General features: G+C 29.3%; 3 protein-coding genes across 5 annotated transcripts; 2 read left to right on the top strand and 1 right to left on the bottom strand.

Annotated features, from left to right (window-relative positions):
- The first annotated feature begins 1,148 nt into the window (after window positions 1–1,148).
- Window positions 1,149–4,377, top strand: Pban (pheromone biosynthesis-activating neuropeptide). Of its 2 annotated transcripts, none has more exons than XM_011058229.2 (3): window positions 1,149–1,317; window positions 1,388–1,603; window positions 2,685–4,377. In XM_011058229.2, exons 1-3 carry the CDS (start codon window positions 1,224–1,226, stop codon window positions 2,891–2,893), a joined length of 519 nt encoding a protein of 172 aa, XP_011056531.1. In that variant the 5' UTR covers window positions 1,149–1,223; the 3' UTR covers window positions 2,894–4,377. The 2 variants fall into 2 exon arrangements, with proteins under 2 accessions (XP_011056531.1, XP_011056530.1); XM_011058228.2 differs by having other exon boundaries at window positions 1,150–1,317; window positions 1,385–1,603.
- A 2,882-nt stretch (window positions 4,378–7,259) lies between these two features.
- LOC105147311 (protein Abitram) lies at window positions 7,260–8,822 on the top strand. Its single transcript, XM_011058227.2, has 3 exons — window positions 7,260–7,449; window positions 7,509–7,522; window positions 7,636–8,822. Exon 3 carries the CDS (start codon window positions 7,868–7,870, stop codon window positions 8,687–8,689), a length of 822 nt encoding a protein of 273 aa, XP_011056529.2. The 5' UTR covers window positions 7,260–7,449; window positions 7,509–7,522; window positions 7,636–7,867; the 3' UTR covers window positions 8,690–8,822.
- Window positions 8,823–8,827: 5 nt separating this feature from the next.
- On the bottom strand, window positions 8,828–11,977 carry Coq2 (ubiquinone biosynthesis protein COQ2, mitochondrial). 2 transcript variants are annotated; one of them, XM_011058225.2, is made up of 7 exons: window positions 11,247–11,977; window positions 10,532–10,888; window positions 10,285–10,451; window positions 10,069–10,216; window positions 9,792–9,985; window positions 9,525–9,713; window positions 8,828–9,457 (listed from the first exon to the last, which is right to left on the bottom strand). In XM_011058225.2, exons 2-7 carry the CDS (start codon window positions 10,875–10,877, stop codon window positions 9,257–9,259), a joined length of 1,245 nt encoding a protein of 414 aa, XP_011056527.2. In that variant the 5' UTR covers window positions 10,878–10,888; window positions 11,247–11,977; the 3' UTR covers window positions 8,828–9,256. The 2 variants fall into 2 exon arrangements, with proteins under 2 accessions (XP_011056527.2, XP_011056526.2); XM_011058224.2 differs by having other exon boundaries at window positions 11,328–11,974.
- Between the last annotated feature and the right edge of the window lie 35 nt (window positions 11,978–12,012).

The raw sequence follows: 12,012 nt of genomic DNA, 5'->3' as shown, positions 1-12,012 counted from the left end.
ATGTCATTTATAATTACGTCAAGTTGATTTCGTAAATCTCCGAAATAAATATGAAACTTGAATTATATTATAATTTAATATATTTTTTTTTTTAATTATGTCTTTAAATAAAATTTAAATCATTTTAATAGAAAAGATAATATTGTGACACAAAAAAATTTGTTTAAATATAGAATTTGGGTGAGTGTAAAATATTTATTTTAATACAATTTAAGAAATATAAGGGAACGATTTTGCTAAAATTTAGCTCTAATTACAGATCTGAAAATAATTTTGTTGAATCATCAGCAGTAAATAATAAAAATAATATTTACATAGGAATCTCAAGTACGATAGCAATGAAACAAAAATTTTAATTTTAACATTCCAGCAACTAGTTTAAATTTTATAATTATTTTAATAATTCAACAAAATTATCTTTAGACCTGTAGCTAGTTAAATTTTTAGATACTTCATCCAAATCTTCCTTTCTGCAAAAATTATATTATTTAAAACGTTTTGATGCCTCATTTTACGATTATCATCTGTTGCAATAATCCAATATAATATTGGAAGTATTTTTTAATTAATAATGCTATTAAATCAATTAACATATAAATATGTATGTATATATATATATATATATATATATATATATATATAGAGAGAGAGAGAGAGAGAGAGAGAGAGAGAGAGAGAGAGAGAGCAAAAAAAAGGATTTATATACATTAATTATATAAAACCGTATCTTTCTCTATTAATAAAATATATATATAAAATTCTACAAAATAAAATCAAAAGATTATAGTCATTTTGTGTACGATAAAATGAAATTCATTCGTAAATTAGAATAAAATATGTTCCTATTTTTGAGCAAAAAAATCGATGTAACATCCATTCATTGAAACGAAAGAATTAATGAAGGCCATCAACGTTTTTTTTTTCCGAGGACGAGGATAGAAATCACCCTGTGCGTGGGTGTACTGTTCCAGGATTCACGCGCGAATCCAGGAACCTCATTGCGTATGTAGGACAGACAGTCAGACTTGAAATAAAGATGAATCGTTTCTCGCCGGCAATCGTGATTGGTCTCGGGGGTGTGAAGAGGTGAAAGACAATGAGATGGAAAAACACCATCGATGTCTTTACAACAACGCTGTTCCACCATCTATATAAAACCCAGAGGATCACCATCGTGCCTGACATTATTTCGCTACGAAGTCTCGAGAAACGACGTGTCCAAAATGATCGTCACCGGAAATTTCGTTAGACGCACAACTACTATCTGCATCTTGGCTATGCTGCTCTGCTTGGGGTCTCGCGCTTCCGGTGAATACGGTAATACCGAGTTTTGCGTACGCAGTCATTAAAGTCTCGATTGGTTTTATTAATTGTGCGTTCGTAGAAGCAAGGGAAATGGGCTTGAACGGCGGATCAAACGACGGCTCGTGTATCGAAGGCAAGTGTATGAAACGTACCACGCAGGACATCACCAGCGGTATGTGGTTCGGACCGCGGTTAGGAAAACGACGCAGATCGGATGAGAAACAGGAAGTGAGTCCCGAGATAGAAGTTCTGGCGAATGCGTTGGACGGTGTGCGTTGGGCAGTCATCACGATTCCCGGTGAGAATTAATTGAAATCTTTTCAAGTAATTCGTCGCTACAGACATTATTATGACTTGAACTTGCACATTATTCTGCTAATATAAGAGTACATTCAATAATTCTTTTCTTTCATCGTAATTACATTTAATCGACAGTATTGTCAACTTTTGCTGTAATGTTTAAGTTTTGCATTTGTCTTCCACATAACGAGATTCTTCGAGCAGTATCAAAAAAATTTTTTTACGATAAAATTATATATATAGATATACAATTTTCGAGTTATAAACAATCGTGAAAAATAAAAATGCTCTTGCGAGCTGAAGCTGTCACTATTAGAATATAATTGTTGTTAACCTAATAAATATTTTTTTAATTAATTCTACTCAAACAAAATTTCAGTCTCCTTTTTTTTATCTTTAAATTCTCCCCGTAAACTTGACTAATTAGTATTATCTTATACTCTGACTATTTATATATATATCTTTTATAATGATTTTTTTATAATGATCTTTTTATAATGATTATTGCACGAATTCTTGGACTTTACTTTTATAATTATTTGTTCCTGTAATCACATCTCTCAGATTAAATAGTAAGTCACACATTTTTATTAGTATTTATAATTTGCCAATAATACGGTACCTTTTTATATTCGTTCCAGAAATGAATTGTATAAGATTGCAACAAAATATTCACGCACCTCACTTATTCAGGATCTTTCAATTCTTTAGTGGCTGCATGGATGCATGGATGATGTCTCATATTTTTGAAGAATTGTATTAACGCTGATGATGACTCTAAAAAGAATCGAAACGTCATTTCATTTTTAATGAAATACATGCAATCAATTTTCTGCATTAACATTATTATTTGATTACGTTCCAATAGCTGCGTTACATTCTTATTTGCCCGATTTCTCAGGATCTTCCCGTAAAATTTCGTTTGAAAATTTATCTAGAGAAGAGATATTTCATTTAACATTCTGATGCTTTGAATGACATCATCAAAACTTATTGATTTATCGATTCGCGAATTTCGAGATTCAATATAATCCATATAATTTTCGTCATTAAATATGACTGTCAAAAATAAATTTCAGCTAACGACAAGAGACAACCGTCTCAATTTACACCACGTTTAGGACGAGGATCGAGCGAGGATCTACCCTCCTACGGAGATTCGCACGAAGTCGACGAGGACGACCGTCTGCTACCGCCGATATTTACGGCTCGTTTAGGACGACGGTTTCCTTGGATACCATCGCCGAGACTCGGACGTCAATTGCGCAACGTATTACGAAAATTATAGATTTAATTCCGATGAAAGATAAAAGATCATTAAAAATTGAAGAATAAAGTAGATTTGCGCGATTGTGCAGATCTGACGAAACGACAACCACAGCACTATTATATGTAAGATATAGAGAAATAAAGTACATATATATATTTGTATTGCGAAACTAACTATTATTCTTTTTCTTGCATTTTGTGAAATTATAATTATGTAAAAATACTCTACTCTTTAAAAGTGAATCAACGTATTGTTTATTACTTTATTACTGACTTCGGTGTTACACTTATAACTGATAAAATCATCAGCGAATATTTATTGTTTTTTGATATAATAGACTGATTCACTTTTAGAGAGTATTGATGCTCATTAAAAAGTCCATCACGTAATTTAAAAATTTTTCTCTTTTCTTTTATCATTATTACAGTATAAAGATTATTTTATAAATAAAATGTAAAAACCCAATTAGATTAAAGAGTAAAAAATGTATATTTCAATAAGTAAAAGAATGCATAAGTAACACATAGCGCTTTGCAAAGCATTAAGAAAGCGCTTTTTAGCTTTGCAGACGCTGTTGTGCTACTTAGATGGATTGAAATGGTTTAAAGAAGATTCACATTTTTAGAAATACACGTTCGCGAACGTTAAAATAAAGTCTTTTCAATCCAAATGAATTTTTATTTGTTTATAGGAATTTTAAGCACATTTCTGTACCTTCAAATAAAAATAATATTAACTTTTTCTGTATATCGTGTATACTGCTCAATTCAAAATGCAGAATAAGAAATGCAGTTTTTCAATCCAATTAAATCCAATTGAATAAAAAAAGAACTTTTTCTATTGATTGGATTTAATGGAACAGAATAATGAGAACTAGATAAGACTAAAAAAAGATTCATAGCAGTAATATTACAGTAATATTTTTATTTTCCATTGCAATATAATAGCAACATTATGGAAATATTACTGAGATATCACAGTAATACTAAATGTGAAAATATGAATCACAGAAATATTACTGTGATATATCACAGTTATATTACTATAATATCATACAATATTTCTTCACTGTAATATTATGTGATATTTATATATAATATTTATATTTATGTAATATTTATTGCAAATAATTAAATCAGTTTAATGAATGTTTTAAAAAATTATTAAATTGATATTTTTAATGTTATTTTAAGAATTGTTCCATGTGATATTAATTAGAAAACAATTCTGATTGTCAATACAATAACTATCAAATTATTTAAATTAAAAGTTATGATCGCCGTTCATTATTTATTTAATTATTATAGAAAAGACTATTCCCAAAATAAATTTTATGGAATTAAGGACATTTAACCTTTTAACAACCTTTTTAGTGAATATAATAACAATGAAAACAAAGAATTCCGCAGCATGCGATTATTTTGAAGTTATACAATAGCAATTTGTAGAAATTTATATAATAAATGAATGCAGTTCAACCGTACTTATAACATTCAATAAAATGTAAATTTAATTTCCTTATCATATCGTTAATGTTAAGAAATGCACTGTTTATTTGACAATTATAATAATACATGTACACTACACATACCTAACGTGACTACACATGAATCATTTGGATATTCTCGTCATCTCTTGCATGTGTTCATACTTCCTTATAAATTTTCAGAGTATTCAAAGTACTAAAACTCGAAGTATTCATATTATAATAAATTTTTGAGGAATACTTGAAGACAAAGTCTCTCTGCAGAATAAATTAAAACTGCAATTATTATTTAAAAATATTAAGAACTAACAAACACGCAAAAATATTTTCTTCTTGGTACGATCAACAATTCCAACATGATATTAAAGGAAAGTCTAGAATAGTGTATCTATTGTAAGATTGTACAAGGATGTACATGAAAGAAGATAGCCGCTATTTTCAGCGTCTTGAAAAGGGTTGAAATATCTCTCTCAAGAGGAAGCAGGATGGCGGAAGAAAGAAGAGGCAAGGTGCCGAACTACAGAGAGTAATTTCTCGACCGGAACTACTGGCGAGCCATGTGGCAACGTAGAAGACGATCATAATCGTAAAACAGCAAGGCAGAGCAGATACAAGTTAGCTTCTAGTTCCCGCGCTTTACAACGGTACCACATATCGAGGATTGCTCGTAAAACGCGTAAAAAAAAATGCTTTCGATGATAGCTTCAGAATATTAACGCTAATCGTGGCGACACGTTATACAAGATGTTCGTAGATAAATACCTTTTCAAGATTAGTCAAAGAGAAATTCTTTGATTAATCTTCAAATTAGTTTTTCCAGAAAAATGATCTTCATAAAAACCATTATAAACAAATCGTTATTTAAATATAAACATCAGTAAGACTCCATTCATTCTTTAAATTGGTTATCGACATATTTAACAAATTAAGAAATTACATTTTGCAATAAAAAATCTTTCATTTTCAAAACACATATTAGTAATATTAATTATTTTAATATTTAATATAACAATAGTAAATACGTTTATCACAGACAAAATAATAAACTTTGTATTTTTTATCAAAATTAGTACTGAAGATATTGCTCCTTAATTAAATAAAATAGAACAATAAGTAATTACAATTATATAAAATTATCTATGAACTGGATTTATAAAAAAAAACTTTTAATTTTTTAAAATAACATTCTTGGTAGGACTATGATTTATTATAACGACTGTTGACATAACAAAATAAAATTCGAAGAACTTTTGGAACGATTGCTTATACGTAAGCATGGTCATACTAAATCATGACAGATAAATAAACAATTGCTCATGCAAAGATTATCATGCACGTCAGCCACGTGACGTTAAAGCATGGAAAAAGCATTGAAATCTGTAAAATTATGAATTCATTTCTATATTCTGCAAACAGTATGTTCCTCTAGAAATGTATACTATTCATATGTTAAACGTTGCAGTTTTGCATTAAATGTAAATATGTAAACACGATTCCTTTAGACATGTTTACCGTACTGTAGCTTCAAATTCACTAAAATTATATTGATTGTTTTATTAAATAATCTTAAAGTAATAAATCATTTTATTTTTTTATTAAGAATATAAATAAAAAATTGGGAATCACATAATTCCACAAAGCTTAATAGTTTAAAAAATAAAACAAATTAAATACAAACATAGCAATAAACTAAATATAAAATAATAAAAATATAAAATAAACTTTGGCCTCACTCACCTAGAATTTTAAATTTCAAGTTCAAATCCAACCAGTAAAGTACAGGGGTAATTTGAATAATTTCATCTGTAAATTGAATATAAAACAGGAAACTCACATATTTAAGGAATATTTACTCAACATGAAAGATTCTTTAAATTTTGAAGTGCAACGTCATTTTTCGATTTGTACAATTTTACTGAAAATCAATTTTCAGGGACAATTTACATAAGAGGTAATTTGAGTAACATTGAAAATGAATATTGCAATAAAAACTTATAAAAATGTTTCATCGCCAGTCCGTTTTTAGTTCGTGCAAACAGTTCTAATTTGAGTAGCGAAAACGCGTATTTCATTCAATGAGTACGACTTCGATTTTTTAAGTAATTAATATCAATTAACAAGAACTTTTCCATAAAAACGAATGGTAAAATCGATTGCATACGACTATATGAGTATATGCGAGTTGTAATAATGTATGAAGAGTATTTTTGAGTGGTAAAAACGTGCTGTGTAAATTTGAAGTGTGTGCATTAAACATATATATATATATATATAGAAGCAAAATATAATATTCATTCAACATTCATATTGTATGCGTATTTTGAAATGATATGATTCGAATACCTAAAGCGTAATCGATAGCACAAGAAAATCAGCTCGCTCCGCTGGAATTCGAATCGAAGTCTGATATCCCGAGTCTGGTACGCAATTGACATGGCTATGTTTCAAAATTGACTGCCTGTACTGAAAATCTATAATGCATGTAACGTAAACTGTAACATTTTTAGCGCTGATAGTCAATTTGAAAAAAATTGAAACACAGTCATTTGTTATGCTTAGAGCCAGTCTCGCCAACTTCGATTAATCACTTAGATCGACCGATTAAATTTCAGCACTGCCAACTGCAAAACTGAAAACATAATATTGATATGGTGAAAAACCAAGGACTATTTAATAATTATTTTTGCCGCGTGTATAGTAACAAAGTACATCATTAATGCATAATAAAGTACAAAATTAATTATTTTAATTATCTTAATGTCACATGTCTTTTTTTTCGGCAGAAGGTTGTGTTTTCAGTTTTGTGATTTTCTTAAGCTGTTGATACTTCATAAATCTAGTGACTTTATGGCAGTGATGGCAATATTTGTACATGCGAAGGCCCTTTTACATCACGAGTTTATATAACTACGAAAGTACTCAAAGTACAAATAGTACAATTGTCGTTCAGATTCGATTACATAATGAAAGATATGAGGAATTTTGCAAATGACTTTACCAAAACAAAGATATGAATTACAAATCGCTGGCAGCACACAATGCCGCTTGTAACAAGATATATCGCCAATTTCAGGATTGTGAGACTGAGGTAATATCACTCGTCAATTTTATAGTGTACCTTCTCAACAATTCTGTATATACTTGCAGCATCCATATCGAAGGTTAGTGGGTTACTGCGAACCGATTCACCAAGCTATGATCAAATGCATAAAGGAACAAGTAAGTCATCCCCGATTTCACTCCAAAATTGATTTAATCCCGCCGTTTATTTCAGAGAGAAATTCATAGGACAAAAAGCGCACATTTCCTACGAAACAGATTAAAGACTATGGAACCGGCACAATCAGAAAATAGCAACGATTAGTCGTGAACTACAAAAATAATTCAACTAATAATTTGATTATTCTATTGAAATCTGTATGTGTTACTTGTGATAACTCTAGATTAAATCAATTCGAATTGTATATACTCTTGTATGTGCTAGTACATACTTTTAACAATCAAACATGAATTTGGAATCAGAGGTTGATGAGCCAAAAACTAAACGATTGAAATCTGAAAACGATTATAGAAAGAAATCATGTAAGAAGGAAGAAGATAATATGCAAGAAAATGCAGTTAAAGATATTGCTGATGGAAGAGAAATTTCTCTTCAAGAACAGGAGCATGATGAATTAGTAGATAGTAATAAGGAGACATTAGCAATTATTGATAGTGATAAGGAGATATCGGCAATTGTTGATAGCGATGATGAGTCATTTACATTTCCTCCTGACGAGAATGTCTCGGACATGCTGGATGAAGTACAATATAGTGGTAGTTTTCCTACTGTTACTGATCGTTATTTTACCCCTTATTACAAAATGGATGCGCAATCACTAGGAAATGATACGTGTATATGGATTCATAGTAATCGTATTTGTATGCTGTCCTTGGCACCTAGTCACATCATTTTGCAAGACAACAAAGATATACAGAAAGTTAACTTTAAAGTTAGCGATAAATTGGATAGATCTCTGAATAAAGTCTCGGGTAAAAGTAAGCATGGTGCACAACCATTGCAGACTAATTCGAATATCTGTACTATATTATGCAAGGATGGACAAACGTATGTTATTAAATGCTATATAGTCGGAAAGTTAGTCGAAGTTAACGAGGCATTGTCAGAAAACCCGCAACTTCTCAAGAAACTCCCACATAAAGGTGGATACTTGGCTATAATATTACCGAATATAAAATTTTTGGAAAATTTCAAACAATCTGTGTCAACATTAACTCATGACAAATATATTAAACATATTAAGGAAAAAGAAAATAAGCAGCAATAATATATAAATAAAGAAAATTTCAATTTATAGTTATTATTAAGAAAATGACTTGGTTAAGAATTTCATAACAGAGATTAATAAGAAACGAGATGGCTATTGTAAGAATTATTAATAATAATTGAGATTCTAGACATATGATTTTCTTGTTTCAATGTCTCTTTATTTCATTTTACTTTAAAATAATTTATTATGAATATTATCACAAGCACGATAATAGATTTTATTACATAATGAAAAGTTTTTCTATCTATAACTAAAAATTTATCACAATTTGCTCTACTTTATAATATTAATTTTCTTCAGTTCTGAGAAATTTTCTTATTTTATAACTTTGAGAATGATTAAACTATATTGATATTGCGATTGCATAAAAAATATATTTAATTTATATTAATATCTATTCTAATTAAATATGAAATTTTAATTGAAATTATTTAATTGAAATTATAGCGTTTGAAAATTTTAACGTATGAATTAAGTAGAATTTATTTTTATAAAACATCTATCTTGTTTCATCCAATTTTATTTTACATAATTAAAAAGTGCTATTTTAAAATTCTTACTGAATTATAAATTATGGCTATTTTTTATTTCATCCAGTACAATATTTTGATGGCTTGTTTCTTTGACTTCATTCTCTTTTTCTAGTATTGATTTTTTCATTAAGTTTCCTAACACAATTCCAATAAATAATATCATGCCTAGATTTTGATTCGACATGAATTTTTTGAAACAATCCGTAGGATTATTAATGTTTAGAGTATATATCTGAAAAGAAAGAAATAATTTTATTCGGATGTAATTATATAAAATTAATAATTCATAATTTTTTAACCTGGTTGTTAATATGTGCTGCAATTAATCCAATGGTAGTATAATAAGGCCAGGTTTGAGTAGTTAATATACCGGAAGTAATTAAACTAGCAATCATTACTATTCCAAAACCAGACAAATAAAATTTTGTGTCTTCTCCAAATTTTATGGCGGTCGACTTTATACCTATCCGAATATCATCCAATCTATCCTAATATACAAAAAGAAATTGATGAGCGATGTAAGATTACATTTCTATTGTACTTTTCATTTTTTTTATAATATTTACTTGATGAGCATATATCGTATCATACAGAATAGTCCAGCAAATACCAGCTACATAAAGTGGCAAACAGATCGACCAATTACATGATCCATGTATAGCTGACCATCCTAATAAAGCACCCCAATTAAAAGTCATTCCCAAAATTAATTGTGGCCAGTACGTTACTCGTTTCATGAGGGGATATATTATTACTAGACCTAAAAGGAAAGATCAAGATGTATTACATCAAATATTAATTTAATTCATTTTAAATATAAAATTATAAATAAACATACAGTACCTAGTGAGCTGGCACCAAGAAATATGCTATACCAATTTAATTGTAATAATATAAGCAATCCTAGACTCAACTGTCCAACTAGAAATATTAGTGATTGTTTTGGCGTTATTTGACCTGTTACCAAAGGTCTATCCTTCGTTCTCACTACCTAGGATAATAAGCTGTATAAAAAGTGATATCCAAAACACAAAGTTAAAACGTTACGGAAGATTGTACCATTTTGTCAATGTCCTGATCCCACATATCATTTATAATGCATCCTGCACCACGCATTACAAATGCACCCATACCGAAAAGTGTTAACATATAGAGATCTGGTAAGGTACTGGCAGGAGCCGCCAATGCAATACTCCATCCACAAGGCCAAAATAGCAGCCAGCTTCCTAACAAAAAATTTAGAAAAGAATTGAAGTGCAATAATTATTTATTAATTATAATAAATAATTAAGTAATCAAGTTTTACCTGTTGGTTTATCTATCCTCATAAGCTTCATGTATGGTTGCACTTTAGGCGAGGCATTATTGACTAGCTTTGCAACAATGCTTAAACATCTATTTTGTTGTAAACTTACTAACTTGACATGAGCCGATATATTTTCTACCCTCAACAAAGAATAGGCATTCCTCTGTATATTGGGATTCGTTTCATTCTTGTATTTATTACATTGCATTGCGGAGGAACTATAAACCTTTGTACATGACTTAAAATTCATGGCTGTGTAGTTTAATAGCTTGAGGTTGGAATATGTGTTCTGAGGTAATGATCTCAAAACTCCAGTGAACCAGCGGCAACTTTTTATAATTATCATCGTTTTTACTTCTATAAAGATATTGTAAGCTTAAGTAATAAATTTAATCTAAGTATTTTATATTTTTGTCATGCAATTTAATACAAAATATTTCAATTTGATAAAACAAATACAAATGTGTTAAGAAAATAATGTAGAACATATAAAAAATCATATTCAAATAAAAAATCGACTTATCTATCAAGTAAAATTAAATTATAATCTTTATATGGTATAGAATTTATCTTCAAACCAATTGACATAATTGATGAAATATCATCAATGAGATTATCCGATATAGAAACTTGCAAGGCGTATATTTTACTCATATGAAATAAAAAATATATTATTGTTAAAAAACGACACGTAATTGACACGATCATTACGTACGTCTCGCATTCCGATAAATTCAATTGGCGCGAAATATTACTGTGTACCCTGATATATTTGTAAGCACTCTTAAAGACAGACCTGTGTTTGATTTTGATACTACGTAATTTTGATATTACGTAATAATTAATTGTATGTACAACATTATCACATTACTATTTTCATCACTTTGGTAGCTTTATCCCTTAATCCTTATGTTGTGCCGAAATAATATCTAATAGTCACAGCTTGTAGATTCTTGCATGACGCATAAGATAATCAACCAATTGAAATTTTTTTTTTCCATGGAATAGGAGGAAAGCAAAGATTTTGATTAGTTGATTCGTTTATACACTATACGTTATGCAAAAGTTGTGTTGCGGCCTGAGTGATTCTGACATTGGCCTAATTTCCACCGAAGGTTTAGGATACGATCAACGCGATGCTACTGTTTTGAAGTGTTTTTTAATTGGTTAGTTTGTAAAATTTTTTCTTTTAATTGGTCGATCAAATGCTTCGAAGCATTTGTAGTGAGACACAGCCTTAATCAGTTAGATCGGATTTCAGACGCATGCGCATCCAATGTAGCTTCAGTAACGTACCGGTTACTAGTAAATAGAAGATCATTAGTCGCCTATGTAAAATTTTTTCAAAAATGTGAAAATTTTAATTATATTTTACATATACTAGTCTAATATTTATATATCTGTATATTAGTTGCTTGTCAATTAGTTGCTTATCGAGCACAATAATTTGTAAAATAAATGTTAAAAATATAAAGAAATTT

The sequence above is a fragment of the Acromyrmex echinatior genome, chromosome 19, assembly GCF_024713525.1.
Source record: "Acromyrmex echinatior isolate Ae372 chromosome 19, ASM2471352v2, whole genome shotgun sequence".
In the NCBI taxonomy this organism is placed as follows: domain Eukaryota; kingdom Metazoa; phylum Arthropoda; class Insecta; order Hymenoptera; family Formicidae; genus Acromyrmex; species Acromyrmex echinatior.
Note: the sequence above shows the minus strand (reverse complement) of the source record. Positions and strands in the feature narration are given on the sequence as shown.